This window comes from Phragmites australis, chromosome 19, assembly GCF_958298935.1.
Source record: "Phragmites australis chromosome 19, lpPhrAust1.1, whole genome shotgun sequence".
Classification (NCBI taxonomy): Eukaryota; Viridiplantae; Streptophyta; class Magnoliopsida; order Poales; family Poaceae; genus Phragmites; species Phragmites australis.
In genome coordinates, this window is record NC_084939.1 from 15,294,437 (window position 1) to 15,319,040 (window position 24,604).

Consider the following 24,604-nt stretch of genomic DNA (forward strand, 5'->3'; position numbering starts at 1 on the left):
ATTCACTGGTTAATTCTTTTGAAGGAACAAATATTCGTCGAAATTGGGAACTTGCTTTGGGCCTAGTTGCACTATTGACAGTGCTTGCATATGATGTTAGGCAATAAATTGTCATTATTCTTGACCTAAGTTTCACTGATACGTGGCAGAGGTCGACGTACCTGTATCAAATACAGTGGGATACATCAATATGGTGTGATACGGGTATCGGGGGGTATCGGGAAATTATGATCTAAAAACAAAATTAATAATTTTCAATACATCGTCGATACTTGCCGATACCTCCTTCCGAGACTTTGGGCCATAACATCTTGTTTTGAAGCCTAGGTGAGGCCGAACAGAATCAGCCCATGGCCCATTGTCAACCCTAAAACACCTCACGCTCTCATTCTCTTCTCAATTCCTCATCTCTTGTGCCCGTGTGCCACCCCTTGCTTGCACAACCGCTGCCTCCAGGATCCAATCCGCCAGCATGCAGGGAGCCCAAGGTTTTGACCAGCCTAAGAAGCACCACCATCCACACCGCCATCGGCCTAGAGCGTCACAACGCAAGTACTTTGCTCTCCATTGAGGTAGTATGCGTCCTTGTGTCAGCGATGTCTAAAGAATCATGTGGCCTATTTGAGCAGGTGCAGGGAGATGCTTATAAACTTGGTTACGCATTTCGCAGCAACGTCCTGCCTGCCACCTTAGTTTTTTTAGTTTTGATCTATTGAGAAGCTAGTAATTTAGGCTGAATGTTCTGCTTCAACGACGCCTCTTAGCTAGAACTACGCTAGACCTCGAGCACTGCCCACGCATCAGTTGCTGCTTGTCGAATATCTAACTATGGGGTATATACACATAAGGAATATACCATATACGGACAAGATACACCGCGTGCATACTTAACAACTCCAGAAATTGCGGAACTGAATCTGTGGTACCTAATACACCCCAAAATCTAGAAGGTATATATTACGAAGATCTCGATTGGTTACCCAACTTGAGTATGACTAGTATCTCGGCTAGATCTATCTGCTTTGTCCTAGCGGACAAGGTGAAAGGCTCCCTATCGATTACAACTGGATAGGAAGCGGTACATCAGCCCTATATAAGGTGAGGATCTAGACCCCTGGAGAGGAGAACTCAAGCCAGATCAACACATATGTAGCTCGATGCAAGCACCAAGACCCTAGCATAGGTGAACTCGGCAACTTCAACCCTAGATTAGTTTAGATCCAATCTACTCCTTGTAATAGGTCTAGCCACATTGCTTGCACTGGAGTTAATCAATATACTGCGGCAACATCTAAATATGACATAGGGTATTACTCCTTCTGGAGGCCTGAACCTATCTACATCGTGTGTCTCGTTTCGTGCCCGATCCCTGATCTCAAAGGTACCCTAGTCAATTACGTACATATTGTCAGGAACTAATCTTCGACAGTTGGCGTGCTAGGTAGGGGCATCATTTGCTTTTTAGGATTGATCATGTCTCAAGTACACGCTCGAATTGGATTCTCTAACTATGGTTTCTATGACCACTTTGAGTCGACGCCAGCCATCTTCACATAGCCTCCTACCGAATCGGAGATCACATTCAAAACTATGGTTTTCTGCTGGGATGATCAAGGTGGATTGATCCACATCGTTATTCTCGAGTCCAGCCCATTGGACGCATACTTCGAGGTGGGACGCCTTGAGTGGGATCCCATGGAGCCTAACGTTCTGCAATTCATGGACACCGACAGCGACGGTGTGAGTCACGAGAGTGGGAACAATGGCTCCATCGATAACCAGAGCAGCTGAATAGATCAATTCGTGTTCATGGCCGGAGGAGTTGCCAGCACATCCCCAGATCCGACAACAGAAGATCTGAACGCTATGGTAAACGATGTTGCTAGAATTCCAGAGGACTCATTAGTAGCAACCCCCCCCCCCCCCCACAATATCGGTGTTGCCAGAAATATACCACTAGAAACGTCTGCGGTTGGGGCTTTGTGTGCCCCTGACATAATCCTTCATCGACGGATTACGGGAGGTCAGGTGCCTCCTGGCCTTCAACGACGACTCCTGTGGGCATGCCCCCACCACCAGCGGTCCCAAAATCGAGGAACGAACTCTCTCAGGACAACCATCATGGGGCTTCATAGGCTCGATTGCAGTCAAGCCTTGGCAGTGATGTTTTCAGTACTCTAGAGGCTAATGTCCAGGGAGCTCATCTAATTCTAAGAACCAGAGGAGGATCCGATGAATCCCTTAATCCCCATGGTTAATCAGATGAAGACTTTACTTGATGCGGTTCAGATCCAAGCTGCTCGAGTAAACAATCCTAGTGACTCTAGGCACCCTAACCGGCAAGATGTTAGTTCAAGGAGCCATAGACCTTAGACGCTCTCAAGTTTAGGGGTCACAAGCAGGAAGCACATGAGGTCGACCTTGAGTACAGCCATGCAGGTTGAACTGCAACTACCCCCTCCATGGGCATAAGAATCAGGAAGACTTAATGCATCGCATTCTTCACGATTGGCACTGATGCGCGCACGTGTACAGATTACACGAGAGCGACTTTTGTGGCCCGATCTTCTCGAAGGATCCTCACACTAACTTGATAAATATCGTTGCGTGACCTGACGACGAGGCTGCGCACCGCGAGATCTTGCACACGCGACGAACAACCGAGACAATCGCCCTTCCACGTACCGACAAAACCAGACCACGCAATCACGCCGTATAGACATGAAGGCACGAACTGGGTGAACTGTAGTTCGGCGTTCTACAACTCCCTCAGGAATCGAAAGAACAAGTTTGTAAGCCTCTCAAGACTCACGTATATTATCTCAAAGATGAGTGTTCTGAAAATGGCAGCCAAAAAGTCCCCCCTCCCCTCTAGTGCGTGGATACATATAGAGATAATGGTTGTGTTCAGTTCACACAATAAAATAATTACATGGAAGCTGAATAGTTTTCCTCTAACTTCTCTTATTTTGGATGGCTCTTGTGCTTCCTTGCTTGCTTGTGGACGTGAGAAGTAAAGGGCTGGCCGCTAGTCTTGTTGCTGATGTCATCACAAAGTAATTAAGGTCCATGCTCAATGGTTCTTCTTCCCTTTATTCTCTCTAGTACGTCCAAACATCTACTTCCTGCAATTAGCATGTAGGGTGTGGTATAATAATTGTATATAGAAATAGTAATTGATATTTAGGGATAGCTTTCACCTATCATCATCAAACCAGCTGATCACCACACTCTATGATCTGTACTTTAATATGCTCTCATCAAACCAGCTGATCACCACACTGTTGGAGGACAAAAACCATCATCATCTCATGCTCTTGCGCATATGCCATCGTTCCTAAGAATGTTCAAACAACAACTTGGAAGCATCGAATGATTTGAAATATTGTCATTGATTACAATAAGGTTAGCATTCACCTGGGAATGAATTTCCTTCTCTAATTGTTTAGCCCGCTTTCGTGTAACTGGACCAACAATATTAGTTGCATCCTTATTCTTAATAATATTATTGTCGATGCTAGGGATGACCTCATCAGGCACGATCTACGAAAAGTTATAGACAACCTCCATGAGGAACGCTGTGAGGACGATCATCGCTATAACAAATGCAGATCTCTAGGATGTGATGGTCGACGTGACTCCCCTATTAAAAGGAATAGATGTAATAGTCCTCCCCCACCACCTCATAAAGAATTCGATGGAGGTTGCGAAGCATTCACATCTGAGCTTCAGGAGATACGATGGCCCGATAAATTCAAAGCAGGCCCGATCTAGAAGTACATCAGGAAGCTTAACCCTAACGAGTGGTTACAGATCTATATCACTGTTATTCAAGCAGTCGGCAGTGATAATAGGGTGACAGCCAATTATCTATTAATCGCCCTCGATGGACTTGCAGGTGCACACGAATTTGAATATTTCTGATCCGTTGACCCAGCCACTCCTGTGGCCCAAGCATGAGGCGCATATGAGAGCTATGTGTATTAGATACTTACATGATTGACTCTAGTGCAAGTGGGAGATTGAAGGTGAATGTCCAAGAGGCAATCATAAAGATAATTTTATCATACGTCTATGTTCATGTACTACCGAATAATTTGTTATTTCAAGAATGACTATTATTTACATTGATTGCCAAGTATGTGACTTGTTCATGAAACTCTTTGTTTATATCAGGATGTTATTCTTAGTCGATCCCTGGTCGCATATCATTATGATGATACATAAGACTATCACATGTATTGATTGATGATCATATTTCATGGATCATAGGTATAGAGATATCAGGTCAATAATATGGATATTTATGTTAGATAACATAATGTTAGATAGACCCACCTTGAGATACTACTGAGATTGTTATTTATAATGTGCCATCAGTTGTTATCTTAAATGGTGTATCTACAGGATCATTAGACCTGAGATCATCATTGATTCTCAAAATGTGTAGTGGCATACTTTGAGGCTGTCAAATGCTATTCCGTAACTGGATAGTCATAAATGTGGTTTTCGGGTTTGTTATGAAACATATCGTGGGGTATGAACGATCAAGATAGAACTTGCCCCTCCTTGATTACGGGAGAGATATCTCTGGACTCCTCGAGGTAGTTGGATTGAGAAAGTACATAGCTATGAATCCATTACTTGATCGAGTGAATGGTCGAGCTATCATAAGGGTGGCACGTATCTCGCCTTGAGTTTGACTGATATCGTGAGGCGAAAGGATCCGTGCATGTGTATATCAAGATTTTGCCGATATGATCTTTTATGTATACTCGGAAGTCAACATATCCTACTAGGGGCCGCTATTGATTTCGGTTTGAAAAAAGGGATTTCGAGTCGTAGCCATTTGTACATGAACCTAACGGGTTACAAACTTAATAGGTTAGAACAAAATATGCGAATTGGATTCGCATATAGGTTTTGATTGGATTGTGATCCATGAGAAGTTAGAGTCTTAAAGGGTTTCTAACATGGAAGCCTATTGGCAAGCTCTATAGAGGCGTAGATAGGGCGTGCTGAGGTTGAGCCACTCGGAAACCCTAGTTGCAGCTTTTCACACGATCTGCTAAAACTCTAGCCGCGTGTGTAGTGCTAGCATATCGGCGTTTTGACTTTTCTGCCCAGTACGTGTGGATACCGTAGAGGCGCTGCTGCTATTGCGACGCTGATCTTCTCGGCAAATTGAAAGTGACGTAGTCGCGGAGTTGGTTGAGAAGCACGACCATCTATTCAGAGTTGGTCGAGGAGCACGGCCATCTGCTCAGAATTGGTCGAGGAGTGTGACCACTTGCGCGGGGCTGGTCGCGGATCTGATTAATAAGTTGTTTGAGAAGTTTGACGCACAGGACGTTGGATCAATCTACTCTAACTTTTCTTTCGCTGCACTGCACGTCGAGTGGTAACCGTCTATGATTTACTACTAGTATTATTTTCTATGGATATAGTAAATTTTTTTTATTTTAACTAACGTAGTCTGCCCGTTGCTCAAAGGTAGGATACCTGTGAGTGTGAAATACAATTCGGATCTAGATCCGACTCGAATCAGGACCAAACCTAATGACATGCGAAGGGATTTCTGTACCAAACCTGTGGGCCCTGATCTGATCCGACCCACAGCCACCATTACCCGTTCAACCCCTCCGTCATCGATCCAGGAATCGCCCCCACCCCATCCCCGTCGCCTACTCAGCTTCTCCGCTCCCCTCGTCGTCGTTCTCCTCCTCCGCCCGGTCTCGGGATCCGGATCGGCCTCTCGTGGTAAGCCTGCCCTTGCTGGTTGACTCCCACGCTTGCTCTCAGTACCCCGGGCAGGCCTGGCCGGTTGGTGCCGTCCGGTTCTTGGTCCCCTCCTGTCCGCTCATCGGCAAGATTAGCCGCGGGTTTCTTATACGCGGGTTAGACTATCTGGAGAAGTTCGTACTGTGCTTGATGCGAACAAATCTTTGTTTGGAATTACATCCAGTTGGCGGCGACCAGCCTTTCTAGCCCTAATTTTCTTGGTTCGTACTGATCCCGTCCGGTTCTTTCTTGGTATGGATGACCAGAAATTTTTCTTGGCATGTCAATTTGTGCTGATTCTCGACAGATCTTGTGGCTCGGGTCGTCTCGTCCGTACGTGGATTAGATTACTGTGCGGATTTGTCGTCGGTAACCTGCAGTGGGCTGTGGGTTCTTGGTGAGTGAATCAGTTACCAGGTTTTGGTGGGCTCCCTGCGACCTGCGCCTTTTCCTACGCCCTCGTGGTGGAAATGATCTTATGATTGGCTTTCTTTTTGCTTGACAACGTAGGTTTTTTTTTTGTTTCTGAATTCTGTTAAAGCTTCTATTATATGGTCCAATTCTCGCCTAGTAGCATGTTCTTTGTTCGCCTAATATGATTTCTTGGGTTGTCTTCAACGAGGAGGGGAACCCTTTCTTCTCCATTTGTGTTCCAGAGTGGAAACATGTTCAATTTGAATTGCTAAAAACCTATCCGTAGCTAAACTAGGAAATTGGTTATATACTACCCAAGGATCGCAGGATTTAACATGTACCACTGAACTGTCCCAGTTTACTTAAATGTCAGTTTCAGTTTCAAACCTGTATACCACTCCACAGAATGACTTGTGACAATTTTCAAGTGGCAACGGAATTTCAAGTTTTCAACTCTAATGATGATGATAGAAAGGAAAGAAAGAAAGCAGGTTCTACAGCAAACAATTCAATAATTATGCCATGGCTAACAAGAAGAGCCAATATCTTACTGAAGATCCCCTTTCTTGTTTCTAATTCATGTAGTCAGCTCTCCCTTATGAACTGTACTTGGTTGGTATATGTGTGTGGTTCCATGAAATTATCCATGTAATGATGCACTTTTTCTTTTTTCAATGTACAGATGGAGAGAACAATTAATTCCTTGACGCACAAAGGATCCATTCCTGATGCAATTAATCAGTCAAGAAGGGAGAAAAAGCTCTTTGTAGTCTACATATCAGGTGATTCAACTTCAACTGCTTCTAGCTATGTTGTGTACCTCGTTAAGCAATATGAGTTTTTCTCAAGTTTGGTGGATATTAAATGCTCACCTAATTATTTTTAATTGAAACTGAGGTGAAAAGTTACCATATCCATTCAACATCTAGATCAATGCACCATTGTACTTGCAATTCAAGGCAACCTGTTAGCAACATAAGTTATTGGCATGTATGACCTTTTTTCTCTTTGATGCCCTTTCACTAGTTAGGTTCTACGAGGTCAAAGGTACTTTTTCTTATTATTATTGTTATCTGTGCCAAAGCTCAAGTTGTCATGCTCTGGTAGTTTCCTTCTCCTGCGTCCTTATTAGTTTTCTGTACAAAAAGAGTGCCCTGCTGGACAATATCCAACACACTGTCCTGTCTAATTCTTTAATTGACATATTGGATTGTGGTCAATCCAGCCTATTAATTGAACATCATATCTTTGTTCCATTTCAGGTGAAGATGATGCTTCGAGCAGTTTGGAACAGTCAACACTGGTTGATGAAAATGTAGGTTCTTTCAACTTTTCTTAAGAGAAGTTTGATTTCTGTTATTATTATTAGGTATTGAAGTTGCCACGTTGCTCATGTATTTATGTATGTTTATGCTCTCAGGTCGTCGAAGTGATAGGCAGATGTGTCTTTTTGCATCTAAAACAAGGCAATGTTGGTGCATCACAATTTTCAGCTATCTGTATCCTTTTATGTTTATTTTTAACGCATTCATGTTTGTGGGGGATTTTCTTTGTTAGAGATGAACACCCTCTTGATTTTATACTCTACTATTACTTTTTTTTATAAGATTTTATCTATAAAAGTCAGTGAGCCCTTTTCTCTAAGCGTGATATGTGCTTATTTATTTCTTCATGAATTTCTCTTGTAAAGACATTATTATTTTTTTCGAACTGTAAGGACATTATTTAACTTAGCATATGCCCGACATGGGGAGCTCCATTCTGGCCTGCATAGAACCCGTGTTACTTAGGTGGGCCTGCGTCATTCCCCCAGCTCAACCACAAAGCACCATAACACCATGCACACATCACACATGGCCAAATCGGGCCTGCTGCAACTCAGCTCTAGATTCACACTCGACATGATGTGCCAGGAGCATATCCCCTTGGCTAACGTGCTGATAATGCATGGCATGGAGGTGACGGTACACTATGTTGTGTGGATACTTTCAAAAATTGACGTATCAGAGAAGATACTTATATCTGATACTGATACTTGTTGGATACTTGCATGACAACAGAGATGATAGCATTCGTATTTCTCAAATATTACGAGAAATGGGATAAGAAGAGAGTTTATTGTTGGAATTTTGAAAAGATAACATGTGAATTTTTGCTAAGATTTGTTTGTAGAGATAACCTATGAAACACCAATACCTCCAGAAGGGGTTGTATCCATATCAGATACGTATCCTCAAAGTAACCGTAAAAAAGTAAATAAAGAAATTACAGATACCTCTAGGATACTTCTAAGATATCTGTAGGATACGGTCCGACCTAGTCTCCCACTCCCAGCCGTATAACCGCAACCCTCAACCGCCGCCCTTCCAAGCTCCCACTCCCAGCTGCATCTCCTAGGCTCCCAACCGCCGCCCTCGCCTGCACGCCTTCGGCCTCCCTCTCGCTGGTCGTTAGGCCTCCACCACCTGCTGGCGGCGAGCCAACGACACCCTCCTGCACCTATTTGTGAGTTCCTCTTCCTCTTCTCCCCCTTTTCCTCCTTCCCCTTCCCTCTCTTCAGATTCACAGAAGGGGAACTCACTGCCAACAGATTCAGAGAGGGGCTAGCACGTGGCAATCCAGCAATGGGCGATCGATGCGTCTGAGACGGGCACAGGTGGCAAGCGTGAGGTGTCATTTTGCGACAGGGTGGAGCGGAGAGATAGATACAATCAAGATCCGAATTTGCTGCTTCTCTCTCATATCTCATCGTCACATCCTCTTCCGCCGGCAGTGAGTTCCTCTCCTCCCCCGTTTCCTCCTTTCTTCCCCTTCCCCCTCTTCTGATTTGCATCCAGGAGATGTTGTGCTGATGCAATGTTGGAGATGCTGTTAGTAGGGGCACTCGTGCGGTGCACATTCGTGCCCTCTTCACCACCGTCACATTCCGGCAATGGCTGTAGAGGGGGCAGGAGGAGTGTTGAGCGGAGGCGCGCAGCAACCGCCCCTGCCACCGCAGACTTTGCTGGCACGGTGCCCCCCAAGGGCCTAGTACCATGATGCGATGTTGAATTGCCAGGAGAGATTTGCTGTTTTTTTAAATAGTAAAACGTATCAGCGTATTGGGTTTCCTGGAAAAAGGGTGTATCCCCGTATCCGTATCGGTCCGATATCGATACCCGTATCCGTATTGGTGCTGCTTAGGAGGTAACATGCAAGTTTGTAGGGGTTAGTTGAGGACTAAAAGAGAACTTTCAGGAAGGTGTGGGAGGAAAAGGTTGTTTGTTGCCTAAAATCTAGGAAGAGATATAATTTGTTTGAAAGTTGGATATAAGAATCAATTTTCTCTAGGTTTTCTCCTACTTTTTGTCTTCATGTTTTTAAAGTGGTGAGGAGGCAAATGAGAGAACCTACAAACCACCAACCCATCTTTTAAAGTAGTATGAAGGTAAGATATTATCATGTGGGAAGCTAGTTGGAACTCTCATAATGAAGGTTGTTAGTGCGACATAGAGAATTGGACTGTGCTCTTTCTAGTGCACTATCTTGATTAACAATAAATGTAGCCATTTATCTGATTATCTATGTTTTCTTTTGTTGTCAACAGGATGTCCTGCATTGCATATGCACGGTTCAAATTATAATTTGTTTCAGCATACCTGATTTGCTGCCGTCATAGATTGACATAATTGTTCAGTATGTTGAGATGCATATTATAATGCAACTATTTTTGTACTTAAGCACGAATTACTGTCCATTGAGTGGGTCCTGCAGCTAAGTTATAATGCAACTATTTTTAAGGATTTGCAGTTTCTCCAACCTCTTGCGACACTAGGACATTCTAAGATTATGTGTGTTCTAGTTAATTTATGCAGTTTCGTCCTTAAAATATTTCAATCAGATCCCCAGAAGTCAGTACCAAGTATATCCGTAATTGGACTGAATGGAGTTATGCTATGGAATCATGGTATGCCAATACTAAATCAGAACTTTCCGCAGAAAAGACCGTCTTTCCATAAGTGATGACTTTTGAATTGTACTAATATGAGCGCGATTCTCAGAGGGATATATCAGCTCTGAAGATCTGAAAGAAAGTATTGAGAAAGCTTGGGCTGCCCTTCATCTGCAGGTATGTATAATACGAACCCCATATATTATACTACTTGTCTGTTCCAGAGATGTTTCACTATGCTGATCATGGATCTCTAGGAATTTTCAACCTGTATATTGAACCAACAACTGAGCAGCGCTGCTCAGTTGATAGTTGATCCAAGTATAAATTTCTGTCCTTGTTTGACATGTAGTTTTAATCTCTCACACAACTGGAAGTCTGGATCTGCACTCACGAATTTCCAGTTTTGTAATTGCTTTCTTTGTGGGGCTCCATGAAAGAGGTCTTGTATTTTCGATGAATATCCAGTTTTATCACTTTGGTTCTATTGCTCGGTGGGCCCAAACATGCCATGAAAATTTAGGATGAAAGATGTGGGTTTTGTTGATGATACATGCAATAAAATATTGCACACGTGCATGAATTTTCTTTACCCTTTCACCCATGAGTATGTTAGGGACTCTTTACAAAATTCTTTGATTTTGTTACTATGTGCCATATGAACTGTGTTAGTCTGTTTACCAACTTTTTGACTAGCAATAGAGCTCTTGTAAACATATACAGAATTGTTGTAGGAGACAGCGGCAACCTTGTTGACAGCATCGCTTGCTTCAAGAAGTGCTGAGTCTATGAATACCGCTTCTACTACTTTGCCTCAAGGAGGTTCGTCTACTTCAGGAAATCCTTCTGCTTCATCCAGTCAATCACCAGGCATTTCTGGAGCCAGCGAATTTTCTCATTCAACTGATTTAGTTTCACAACTTCCTAGAAGCACCACCCATGTAAGTTTTTTCCATGTCCATGTTCCATTATCTTTATATTCAATGGAGGTTTTGCCCAATGCAGTGCGTTACAAAGTGATAAAACATTGCTCTTTTCTGAACCAGGAACCTATTAAGATAAATGAAAATGAAGGCTCAAAATCAGATTCAGACCCAGTTGATAGAACTGTTGAGCTAGATTCAGCACGTACCAAAGTTAAATGTGATTTGCCTGATAACTCAAGGAGCTCAAATATGGCCAGTTCCGAAAATCCAAAAGGAAAAGACAGTACACCATCACCGAAAAGAAAGAACAAAATGGATGGAAGTTGCACTGCAGTTGCTTCAGAGACAACTCCTAGTACAGCCACCAGTAGAAAAGTTTGTTCCCAATTGCTTGTGGAACAAGAAAAGGCAACAACTTCTAGCACCCCTGATGAAGTGGCCTCAAATTCTGTGAAGTCAGATGATATTCAGCTTAGCGTTCGTATGCCCAGTGGAAATAGACTGGAGATCAAACTGACAAAACAAGATGTTTTAAGGAAAGTGAAGAATATTGTGGATGAAAACAAAGGCAGTGGGATCAGCTCGTATGATCTCTCTATGATTTATCCAAAAAAAGTATTCACTGAACAAGGTACGGAATATTTATTTCTGGTAGACATTATTTGTCTTCACATCATTTTGTTGATATTCAGTATGCCCATTTTTTTCGATAGGAATATTTGTGAATGCATCGGTAAAAAAATAATTTTTTCTTGTTCCTAAGCATAGTTTTCAAAATCGGCTGATCAACTGGTGAACCGGTGACTTTGCTGGTTTTGTGGCAGGTTAAGGGCCTGTCTGGATATGGGAAATATTTTGTTAGAATTTCAGAAATTTAGTTCAAAAAGTAGTCATCATCCAAAAACCCATCAAGAGACTAATCAGATGCATTTTTCTTAGTTTTATAACATTTCGTTCAGTGTTCTTCAAGGTAGTGTTTTTAGCCTTCATCAATGTGCACCCATGAGGTGGTTCAACTTTATCAGAATCTTGATTTGTGGCAAATAACTTCTTCTGATTGATTGGATTTTGAGATGATTTATTCATTGAAATTGTAATATTCAGAATTGGATTTAGAAAAGGGATGATGGAGGTAAAATATGCTTTATCGGATCACACATCAATCAAAATCTAATTACATTTCCAATCATGTAATTACGGTCCAACTTGTAAAATGCGAATTAATCTAAGGCTATCCTTATATCTGGTATCAAGTAAGATCTAGGAATGATAGCAGATTATGAGTTACCTTGTTAAGTAGTCCTTTGTTATGTGGGGCCGAACCTATAGGCGTCGCGGGAAGGAAACAGAGGTGCGTCAAAGTGGATAGGATCGGCCAAGAAGGCGAAGATACCGTTTGTTAGGAAATAAATATCATTTGTTAGGAAATATTTGTTAGTTTCCTTCCACAAATGAGGCCTGATCTATAACAAATGAGGCCTTTTCACAAATATTTGTTTACTCTTTCCTTATCACAAATGAGGCCTGATCTACAAAGGCAGTAGATTGTCATTCGGTGGGATTAAGCAAGAAGTTGAGTTCCAATTACCGGTGCTGAGCACCCTAGCAACCATAGCTCCGGGGAGGCAAAGTTATTGACCTTGCCCTCTCATCGAGCACTCTTACTTCCTGTGCCATCTCTCCAAGCCCCCAAGCCACAACATCTTGGTATTAGGTTCGAGTTCCAACGATCCTGTGCCCAACGATGCCATGACCGGCAGTCAAGACAGTGCTTCCGAAGAGACACGGCAAACCTTAGCGCTGATCATGGACAAACTCGCTAAGCTGGACTCCATTGAAGGATGCCTCTGCGACTTTGACCAACAGCAACGAGCTCACCACCTAGCCATCAGTCGCCTTAAGCGGCAACGTGATGTACACGCCTTGAACGACGACACGTTGCGTACAAATCGGTAGCACGACGTCTACCACGACCACGATGAGGCGCTCCGCGGTCGTGACAACATCGTTCGCCTACTCCGCGACAATGACGGCTACCGTGATCGCCATGATGGCGGCCACTGCGGCCGTTATGACGGCGTACCGCGCCCACGACAATGACAGCTTCCGCGGACGCAACAAGGGCGGCAACCGTGGCTGCGACGACAGTGCTTACCTCGACCGCGTCGACGAGTGGTATCGCAGGCGCGACGAAGGCGGCTACTGAGACCGCGACAATGGTGGCTTTCGGGGATGCGACAACGGTGGTTACGAGCGACCGCCGTGATTTCATAAGGTGGACTTTCCTAAGTACGACGGCCAGGGAGATCCACTTCCATTCCTCAATCGCTACAAACAATTTTTTCGCGGCCAGCGCGTCATCAAAGAAAATGTTTGGCTCGCATCGTACCATCTCGTCGATGTTGCCCAGCAGTGGTACATGCGAATGGAACGAGAGGAAGGTACGTCGTCGTGGACACGGTTTGTCGACTTGGTTAACTTGCAACAAGGGCGGCAACCGTGACTTCGACACTGCCGAGGTTGTGCAATGCCTTCCAGGTCATTCTGACAAAATCTGCCCTCTGGGTTGATGGGATAAGTCCTTGTGCACACATGGTCTTTGTGGGGCTGCTGCATGGTCTTTGTGGGGCTGCCACATGGTGGTCTTGCTGCCCATATGCTTTAGGACAGCATCTAGGACACTAGGATAGCATCTAGGACAGCATCTTAGACTAGCATCTTAGACTAGCATCTTAGACTAGAGGACAGCATCTAGGACAGCATCTTAGACTAGCATCTTAGACTAGCATCTTGGCATATGCTTGGCTGGCCATGGGCCTATAAATATGTATCTCCAACCCCTCAGGTTGGTATGGCATTTGTGTGAGAAATAAAGGAAAAATTGCCCCAACTCCTAGTGTCATCCTCTCTCGATGAGAGTAAGAATTCAGCTACTACAAAGAGTAAGAATTCAGCGACTAACAAGTGGTATCAGAGCCTGTTTATCCTGTAGCCTGAGCATCTCCTGCTCATCTCCCCCCTCAGCCTCGCAGCAGCCCCAGCTAAGAGCAGCAGCAGCCCCGGTTGCTCCTGCTCACCCCTCTCCCTCTGCGCAGAGCAGCAGTAGCTCGTCTGAAGCAGCCCTCTCCCCACGCAGCAGCCCTCCCCCAGTAGCGCGTCATGTCCGCAGGGCAGTCTCAGCGCTCGGTCGCCTCGAGCACGCGGCGTCGGCAGGAGGCCGAACTTGCCGCGGCAGAGGAACGCGAGCGAGCGGCGGCAGAGACCGCTGCGGCGGCGGCAAGGGCGTCGAGGCTAGCAGCGGCGGAGCTAGCAGCAGCCAGAGCGGCGGCAGTTGCAGCGTGTGCGGCGGCAGCGGAGGTCGAGGCTCTGCGCGGCAGCACCGGCAGCTCCATTTCTGCTGACGACAGCGCCGACGCGGACCTCGAGCTGCCGGAGGCAGAGGCAGCGCGAGAGCGGGCGGCACAGTGGGCAGCGGCGCACGCCCACGAGCGGGGCGGCAGCCCAGACAGGCGCGGACGCGCCGGCGGCGCTCCTGGAGGAGGCGCGCACGCCGGCGGCGCTCCTGGAGGAGGCGCGCTCGGCAACGGTGGCGGACGGGTCGATGGAGAGCGCGGCCTTTACAGGCGGCGTGGCTCTCTCTCCCCGGATCGGTACCGTGGTCACCACGGGTTCCAGGCTGTTGTCAGGGACGTCGGCCCCGGCGGTGGGTGGCCTACCCTCACTAAGACCAACTACGTCGAGTGGGCTGCGGTGATGAGGGTAAAGCTCCAGGTGCGGCACATGTGGGAGGCAGTCCGGTACGGCGACGTCGACTACGACCAGGATCGACGGGCGCTGGATGCCCTCATCGCAGCAGTCCCGTCCGAGATGCAGTTCTCGCTTACCAATAAGCGGACTGCCAAGGAGGCTTGGGACGCCATCGCTACGGCACGCATCGGCAGCGACCGCGCCCGCAAGTCCACACTGCAGGCACTTCGCAAGGAGTGGGAGAACCTGACCTTCAAGCCAGGTGAGGACGTTGATGACTTTGCTCTCCGTCTCAACACTCTGTTGCAGAAGATGGTGCAGTTCGGCGATGACACCTACGGCGAGGAGAGAGCTGTCGAAAAGCTCTTCCGTTGCGTCCCCGAGAAGTACAAGCAGATGGCTCGCTCGATCGAGTCTCTGCTGGATCTCTCCACGATGTCGATCGAGGAGGCGATAGGTCGCCTCAAGGTCGTCGACAGCGATGAGCCACAATCTCTCTCGGGGCCCATCACCACTGGCGGGAAGCTCCTTCTCACTCGGGAACAGTGGGATGCCTGCCAGGGTGACCGGAGGAAGGGGGAGCCTTCTTCCACGACAGGCGGCCGCAAGCGTGGCAAGCCGCGCAAGGCGCGCAGAGACGCCCAGGCCGGGGCGCGAGGACGTGCCGAGGGTGATGCCCGCGGAGGCGCCCAGGGCGGCGCCGCCGGCAAGCACAAGCCGGCACGAGACGACACCTGCCGCAACTGCGGTCGGCTTGGCCATTGGGCCAAGGACTGTCGTCAGCCACGACGCGGCCAGGCCCACGTCGCACAGGCGGAGGAGGAGGAGCCGGCTCTGTTCATGGCTCATGCGAGCATAGAGCTACCTCCAGCGGCACCGGCCGCAGCGGCTCTCCTCCACCTTGACGAGCCAAAAGCACACGCCCTCCTCCGCGACGGCTCCGGCAACGACAAGACTGACGGGTGGTGTCTCGACACCGGCGCCACCCATCACATGACCGGTCGATGGGAGTTCTTCACCGAGCTTGACTCTAGCGTCCGAGGCTCCGTTAAATTTGGGGATGCCTCCGGCGTGGAGATCAAGGGCGTCGGTTCCGTCATCTTCACCGCCGTGTCTGGTGAGCACAGGCTGCTCACCGGAGTCTACTACATTCCCGCGTTGAGGAACTCTATCATCAGCTTGGGACAGCTGGATGAGAACGGTTCGCGCGTGGTTGTTGAGGATGGAGTCATGAGGATTTGGGATCGCCGTCGTCGCCTTCTTGCCAAGGTAACCAGAGGCACAAATCGACTCTACGTCCTTAACGTGCAGGTGGCACAACCCCTCTGTCTCGCCGCTCGTCGGGACGACGAGACGTGGCAGTGGCACGAGCGCTTCGGGCACCTTCACTTCGAGGCCCTGAAGCGGCTCAGTGCCGCAGAGATGGTGTGAGGCCTGCCGTGCCTCGACCATGTGGAGCAGCTCTGCGACGTCTGCGTGTTGACGAAGCAGAGGCGACTCCCCTTTCCCCAGCGGGCGAGCTTCCGAGCCAAGGAGAGGCTCGAGCTTGTGCACGGGGACTTGTGTGGCCCGGTGACACCGGCCACACCGGGAGGACGACGCTACTTCCTGCTGCTCGTCGACGACCTCTCCCGCTACATGTGGGTGATGGTCCTCGGCAGCAAGGGAGAGGCTGCGGACGCCATCAGGCGCGCGCAGGCTGCTGCGGAGGCGGAGTGCGGCCACAAGCTGCGCGTGCTGCGCACCGACAACGGCGGCGAATTCACGGCGGCTGAATTCGCGTCGTACTGCGCTGATAAGGGCATTCAGCGCCACTACTCTGCGCCGTACAGCCCGCAGCAGAACGGCGTCGTCGAGCGGCGCAACCAGACGGTTGTGGGGATGGCTCGGGCCCTCCTCAAGCAGAGGGGGATGCCGGCTGTCTTCTGGGGAGAAGCGGTGGTGACGGCCGTCTACATCCTCAACCGCTCGCCTACCAAGGCGCTCGACGGCAGGACGCCGTACGAGGCTTGGCATGGGCGCAAGCCGGCGGTCTCCCACTTGCGGGTCTTCGGCTGCCTCGCGTTCGCCAAGGAGCTTGGCCACATCAGCAAGCTCGACGACAGGAGCACTCCGGGAGTGTTCATCGGCTACGCGGAGGGCTCGAAGGCCTACCGCATCCTCGACCCGAAGACACAGCGTGTGCACACGGCGCGCGACGTTGTGTTCAACGAAGGGCGAGGATGGGCGTGGGACAAGGCGATGGACGACAGATCGGCTCCGACGTACGACGACTTCACTGTCGAGTACGTCCACTTCGAGGGAACTGGGGGAGTAGGCAGCTCTTCTTCGACGAGCGTGTCTACCCCAGTCCCCGAGCCTCCACCGACCCCGGCGCCTGCTACTTCGACAGCACCACGTTCTCCAGCCAGGACCTCGGCTGCGATGAGTTCTTCGCCGGCTCCACCACAGCCGGCAACGCCACGCACTCCAGCACCGACAGGCACCTCTCCGGGCACGTCTACTCCAACACCAGCTCGTGTCGAGCACAGCCCGGTTGAGCTCGCTACTCCGCTCTCTCACGACGAGGAGCGCATCGACGCGTACCACGACGGCGAGCCGTTGCGGTACCGTACGATGGAGAACCTTCTCGGCGACCAGCCGGTGCCGGGACTGGTGCCTCACGATCTGGAGGCGCAGTTGCACCTTGCGTGTGACGACGGCGAGCCTCGGTCGTTTGCAGAGGCCGAGAGACACGCGGCATGGCGCGCCGCGATGCAGTTGGAGATGGATGCGGTTGAGAAGAACCGCACCTGGGAGCTTGCTGACCTCCCTCGTGGTCACCGAGCGATCACCCTTAAGTGGGTGTTCAAGCTGAAGAGGGATGAAGCCGGCGCCATAGTCAAGCACAAGGCTCGCTTGGTGGCACGAGGTTTCGTGCAGCAGGAGGGGGTCGACTTCGACGACGCCTTCGCTCCCGTGGCACGGATGGAGTCCGTGCGACTCCTCCTTGCGCTAGCTGCCCAGGAGGGCTGGCGTGTTCATCATATGGACGTCAAGTCGGCGTTCCTTAACGACGACTTGAAGGAGTAGGTCTACGTGCACCAGCCGCCGGGATTTACGATCCCCGGCAAGGAGGGCAAGGTGCTCCGCCTGCGCAAGGCCCTCTATGGCTTGCGGCAGGCACCGAGGGCGTGGAATGCCAAGTTGGATTCCACGCTAAAAGGGATGGGCTTCGAGCAAAGCCTGCACGAGGCGGCCATCTACCGACGGGGCAGTGGAGGAACTGCTCTGCTGGTGGGTGTCTACGTCGACGACTTGGTGATCACCGGCACCAAGGATGCGGAGGTGGCGGCATTCAAGGAAGAGATGAAGGCCACCTTCCAGATGAGTGACCTGGGACCTCTCTCCTTCTACCTGGGGATCGAGGTGCACCAGGATGACTCCGGGATCACGCTTCGACAGACCGCCTACGCCAAGCGCGTCGTTGAGCTAGCTGGGCTCACCGACTGCAACCCAGCTCTCACTCCGATGGAGGAGAGGCTGAAGCTGAGCCGCGACAGCACGACGGAGGAGGTGGACGCTACGCAGTACCGGCGTCTTGTGGGGAGCCTTCGCTACCTCGCCCACACACGGCCGGACTTGGCATTCTCCGTCGGCTACGTTAGTCGGTTCATGCAGCGACCGACGACGGAGCACCAGCAGGCTGTGAAGAGGATCATCCGCTACGTTGCGGGGACTCTCGACCACGGCCTCTACTACCCTAGGTGCCCTGGGGCGGCACACTTCGTCGGGTACAGCGACAGCGACCACGCCGGCGACATCGACACCAGCAAGAGCACGAGCGGGATCCTCTTCTTCCTCGGCAAGTGCCTCGTTAGCTGGCAGTCGGTCAAGCAGCAGGTGGTGGCCCTGTCCAGCTGCGAGGCCGAGTACATAGCGGCCTCCACCGCTTCGACTCAGGCGCTCTGGCTCGCTCGACTGCTTGGTGATCTCCTCGGCAGAGACACTAGAGCGGTGGAGCTCAGGGTGGACAACAAGTCCGCTCTAGCCCTGGCAAAGAACCCCGTTTTCCATGAACGGAGCAAGCACATCCGGGTGAGGTACCACTTCATCCGAGGCTGTTTGGAGGAAGGGAGCATCAAGGCGAGCTACATCAACACCAAGGATCAGCTTGCGGACCTGCTCACCAAGCCTCTTGGGAGGCTCAAGTTCCTTGAGCTCTGCTCCAGGACCGGGATGGTTCAATCTTCCCACAAGACGACGCACAAGACTTAGGGGGAGAATGATGGGATAAGTCCTTGTGCAGCACATGGTCTTTGTGGGGCTGCTGCATGGTCTTTGTGGGGCTGCCACATGGTGGTCTTGCTGCCCATATGCTTTAGGACAGCATCTAAGACACTAGGACAGCATCTAGGACAGCATCTAGGACTAGCATCTTAGACTAGCATCTTAGACTAGAGGACAGCATCTAGGACAGCATCTTAGACTAGCATCTTGGCATATGCTTGGCTGGCCATGGGCCTATAAATATGTATCCCCAACCCCTCAGGTTGGTATGGCATTTGTGTGAGAAATAAAGGAAAAATTGCCCCAACTCCTAGTGTCATCCTCTCTCGATGAGAGTAAGAATTCAGCTACTACCAAGAGTAAGAATTCAGCGACTAACATGGGTGACCTAGGCATGCGACGCAACTGCGGGTGTGGGTTTTGCATGGTTACGTACTAGTTAAGTTTTGCAGTCTACTGTTGGCAATAAGCAGCTAATTGCAGTATAAGAATAACTAGGTCAAACGACTATTCATAACTCATGTCAAATGAAGATGTAACTTAAGTTCTACTGTTTACTGCTAAACAGGGACAATCTAGATTTACCATTTCTACTTAATGGCTATCTGTTGAAAAAACTTCTAGCAGTAAGGTTGGAGGCCTCCAATATATTTTTTATCGTACTGTATGAAAGATTGATCAGCTAAGTAAACTATATATAGGTAATAGTGGGCGTACCTTTGCCAGAATAAGGCCTCTATTATGAGGCTTGAAGGCCTCAAAGCTTATGGCTAAGCTGGGAGAGATGGTCCTCGATCCCTTCGACCCTTAGCTGTTGCCCGGCTCTGGAGGTAATCTGCTTGGAGCCTGGCGACGGCGTTTGTCGGAGGTGGAGCCGAAGGCTAGTCTGGAGAGGTGGTCCTCGACTCCCTCAGCGCTTAGCCGTTGCCTGGCTCCGGAGGTAATCCGCCCAGGGCCTCCTTTCCTTTGGGGAGACCATCGGGGTCGTCTGGTGAACCGGTTTTTAGAGTCGGAGTGGCTCCGATTGCGCCTCCCTGGACGAGGTGGGCTCGGGGTTCCCCGCATGCGGTTGGCGTCACGAGAGCTGTGTCGGAGGCGCTGGCGAGGTCTGCGCACTTTGGAGCATTGCGTCTCTTTGGAACCTTATTTTGCCGGAGGGGCGCCCCAGGTGCTGTCGAAGGTTTTGGCTCGCCCGGGGCATCCTTGGTGCTGTCGAAGGAGATACCTTGGGACCAAGTCCAAGCGGGAACATTTCGGGTTTCGACCGCCTAGAACCATTGGAAAGCGGCCTGCTTGGCTACGACCTCGGCCGCGACCTCTTCTGGTGCAGTGAGGTCTTCACCGTGTAGAGGCTGGAGGGGCTTCATGCCGTCTGGAGTTTCCGTACCGACCCAAGGTTCTTGGTTGGTCAAGACCAGAGGAATGCCGTTCCATATGGCAGTGGGGCTAGAGGGTATACATGATGTGCACGGCTGAGACAGTCACATATATGGTTGCATGGTTGTAATGGTGGATATGGCGGCTAGCGCGTTGGTGGTTTTTCTGGTGGATTCCTACTTCTCTTTGGTACTTCTGTGTTCGGTCCCCAAAGACGGCGTCATTGTTGGAACAAAAGTTCGTCTTGTCCCAGCAAGTACGGCGAGAGTTTCTTCTAAGGAGGAGACTCAAGATTGGAGACGAAGTTTGAGAGTAAGGAATACAACGAATGTATTGATAGTAAAGATATGGACCGGAATAGTGGGAGTATCACATGAAGACTTGTGATTACGCTCTTCTGTGCTGTGTTAAGCAGGCTCCTTTCCTCCCTCTTCCAGGTAACCACGACCCCCTATTTATAAGGTAGTATGTAGTTTAGTGTACAAGTTATCACGATGTACAAGTATCTAGGACCTGATCGAATTACTGAGCCTTATCCTGGATAACTACCTTTTACCCTTCATAGAAGATAAATATCTATCGTGGTAACTATTTTTGTGACTGCCCCTGAGGGGTGAGCCGGTTGCCAATTATGGCCCGATGCCACTCTGCAGGGGGTGTCAGGACGACTTGCATCGTGCTGGGGTGTCAGGATAAGCACCACTTGCACCGGTATTAATTGCCGTCACCTCGCGTCAGGTCAGTTGTAGGGGATGTCCTTTCTTCCCTAATATTATCTTCGGAGGCCGGCTGCGTCTTTAGGCTTCGGAGGGCCGCATGGACACCGAAGGGGTGGCTCGAAGGGGTCCGTAGCCTCCGGGGACAAGGCCTCCTGCTGAATTCAGAGATCGAAGGCTCTGGATGGACTTGCTATATCTTCGAGCCTTCGGAAGGCCACGTACGTGCCGGGGAGGTGGCCCGAAGGGGTTCGCAGCCTCTAGGGATAAGGCCTTCTGCTGAGTCCGGAGGCCGAAGGCTCTGGAGGGACCTTTGATAGCGATCGTCAACCATTATCTTCAGGCTGATCTATTTTCCCCCAATATCAACCCAGCAGCATTCTGGCTCAAGCTTCCTCTGCGTGCCCACCTCAACGACGTGTTCCACGTCAGTCTCCTGAAGAAATTTGTTGGTGCCCCACCATCTACACCTCCGGCCCTTCCGCCGGTGCACAACGGTTCCGTCATTCAAGAACCAGAGCGTGCGTTAAAGGTCCGGCTTGGCTGGGGCATTCGGGAAGTGCTTCTGCAATGGCGCAGTCAACCGGCCTCAGCTGCGTCGTGGGAAGATCTGAACCAATTCCAGCAGTGCTACCCTTCATTTCAGCTTGAAGACGAGCTGGGGGAGATATGTTATGTGGGGCTGAACCTATAGGCATCGCGGGAAGGAAACAAAGGCGCGTCAAAGTGGATAGGATCGGCCAAGAAGGTGAAGTAAGGTCTGATCTATAAAGGCAGTAGATTGTCATTAGGTGGGATTAAGCAAGAAGTTGAGTTCCAATTACCGGCGTTGAGCACCCTAGCAACCATATATCCGGGGAGACGCCTCCCATTGAGCACTGTTCCTTCCTGCACCATCTCTCCAAGTCCCCAAGCCACAACACCCAGTAAGAATTATCAACTTGTGACAAATTCTTGAGTTAATTCCAACCATTGCTCCAAATAACTAAATAAGTAAACTTGGAAACCGATTTCGATTTTTTTGAGAGAATCTCAATGGAAACACACCCTCTTTTAGTCAACTTCATTTGCTATAACGATGTCAATTTGATTTTTTTTACTGCCACTACATTTATCTGATTATCAGACAATTTGAATGTGGTGTTTCAAGTATGGTACATTGTGCCAAGAGTGCTGAAGTGCATTTCAAACACACCTACCTTTTTTTTTTGCTTCTCTAGTTTGCTTTTACATCATAATCATTGCCTAGAACATTTCCTGAATTTGTGATTTATCCATTGTATTTTATATTTTTATCTTTAGACAGAACTGCCAAATTGATCATCAAATTGTTGTTCAGATATGGACGCCATGCTGTGTGAGCTGGGTATTCAAAATCGTCAGGCTATGATTGTTGTTCCACATCGTCAGCCTGTTCAGGTGTCGAGGCGCCAATCGTCATCACCATCTTATAATGTGGATGGCAATTCAGATGGTGGGGGATATTTTGGTTATTTGAGAACAGTCCTCTCATACGTGAATCCTCTCTCCTATTTAACTGGAAACCCCACTTCATCAAATCCGGAGCAACAGGCAAATGGAGGCCTGCAGCAGCAGAGTATGTTTTATTATTTCATACTGTTCTCAATAATAATGTCTACTGCTGATATGCGATATGAAGACCGGGATGGAGGCAGATTCGCCCTCCAAGCTTGCTGGACTTGTTCCAGACGGAACCAGGAGGCTCTGAACAGCCGGGGGAACGGGATAATGGCGAGATCGCTCTTGTCACTAACAGGAGGGCTTGTCCCTGCGGCAGGAGACTCTGATCATGCCAAGACTTGTTTATTTCTTGCTTGCCTTTAATTGAAGAGCCGTGGCACATTATATAGTGCTGGCTACTAACAAACTCCCTCCGTTTAAGAATGTGTATTTTGTTTAAAAAATGTCAAACTTCATGAGTTTTGACCGACAATTAGTTAAATTATATGCATGTTTAATATACAAACTTTGTTTCAATAGGTTTGTATTTCTAAGTACTTTTAATATGATATTGATTATAGCAATTGACAATATATTATAAGAGAAATTAATGGTTAAAGTTTACTTTTGATGATTTTTTCAAAACAAAATACGCCTTTCATTCTTGAACGGAGGGAATAACAGATAAGGCTAACCTGGATAACAAACTCAATCTAACTTATTGCTTCACTAACTAATTTCTCTCCCCTGGTGCTTCTCGTATTCTGTTGTTGCTGCTGCCGCTTTGTCGCGCGGCAGCCTCGCAGCTGCTGTTGCTGGGCCCAAGGCCCATAACTACCACGGATGTTAATTGTTCTTCTATTTGGTCTGGGATAATTTTTAGTCCTGTGATTTCTGATCAGTGCAATTGTCTCCTTGAAACAGGGCCAAGCTCTGGTCAATGGAATCGTCCTGGAACGGAGACAGCTTCTGAACATCGGACGCTCCCTGATAACAGGAGCCAACAAGCAGATGGTGAGAGCTCTGGAAATTCACTGCGAAGGCGGTCCAGACCGTTCGGTGCCAATGTCCACACTCTGGGGAGGGATGACCATGGTCCATCCGACGATAAAAATGTTTTCTGGAATGGGAACTCGACCGAGTTTGGAGGCGACGACAGGAAATAAATAGTGCTGCGGAGACAACACGGTAGTAGAGTCAAGTGAGAGATACCTGAAACACACGACAGGGAAATAAAAAATGTTTCGAATAGTCTTGGAGGTTAAACTGATTGCTGAAACCGCATCACCAGAAAGTATACGTTGGTGATAGTTCTACGATGTTACTGTTGCTGAATCGACGTACTTCGTTGTATTGATAGCCGTGGAAATTAAATCTAAACTGTCTGATTTTACTATTTTCTCCATTCTACTATTTGGCAGCAAGCGTGGACATATAGATGATGTGGATCTAGTTAGACATTGGGAATCAAAATTTTCTTAAAAGGTATTTGGCCTAGCCCATACGCATGATAGAGAACTTTGGTACATGACTCTTTTATAACGGATAAATAAATGAACAGGTAGGTCAAACCTGTTCTTGACATGGCGGAGAGTTGACCAGAAGAAAACTTCGTTCCACCAGGCCGTAGCCCCTCAATTTGGACAGACTTGTGAATAGTCCTCCCAATTCGAAGTTATTTTTTTTGGATTCAGTTATTTCTATGTGATATAAAAAAAAATCCTCCCCATCATAAGAGTAGGGCTGCTATCGGAAAAGTGTTGCTAACCGCTAGGCAATAGTCAGCTCTGACACGTCTAAAATTCTCGGCGTTGCGAGAAAGACGAGTTTCGATACCTTCTTGTTCTAGACATATGACCACGAGACGTGATGTTGTCACTTTTCCAGCCACCGCCTCGGTGAAAAATAGTATGACGCCTTGAAGAATTCTTCCCTGCTCTGAGGAACCTATTTTGTGAACCATTTGCATATAGAAGACCTCT

At 48.6% G+C, this 24,604-nt stretch overlaps 1 protein-coding gene across 6 annotated transcripts; it reads left to right on the forward strand.

Annotated features, from left to right (window-relative positions):
* The first annotated feature begins 5,600 nt into the window (after positions 1 to 5,600).
* Positions 5,601 to 24,018, forward strand: LOC133900478 (plant UBX domain-containing protein 11). Of its 6 annotated transcripts, none has more exons than XM_062341633.1 (11): positions 5,604 to 5,760; positions 6,089 to 6,287; positions 6,878 to 6,977; positions 7,458 to 7,510; positions 7,616 to 7,694; positions 10,076 to 10,141; positions 10,236 to 10,303; positions 10,861 to 11,067; positions 11,173 to 11,683; positions 22,501 to 22,758; positions 23,547 to 24,018. In XM_062341633.1, the coding sequence occupies exons 3-11, from the start codon at positions 6,878 to 6,880 to the stop codon at positions 23,786 to 23,788; spliced, it is 1,584 nt and encodes a 527-aa protein (XP_062197617.1). In that variant the 5' UTR covers positions 5,604 to 5,760; positions 6,089 to 6,287; the 3' UTR covers positions 23,789 to 24,018. The 6 variants fall into 6 exon arrangements, with proteins under 6 accessions (XP_062197615.1, XP_062197617.1, XP_062197619.1 ...); XM_062341635.1 differs by having other exon boundaries at positions 5,605 to 5,760; positions 6,089 to 6,178; XM_062341632.1 differs by lacking the exon at positions 5,604 to 5,760 and adding an exon at positions 5,858 to 6,002 and having other exon boundaries at positions 6,089 to 6,178.
* Positions 24,019 to 24,604: the final 586 nt, after the last annotated feature.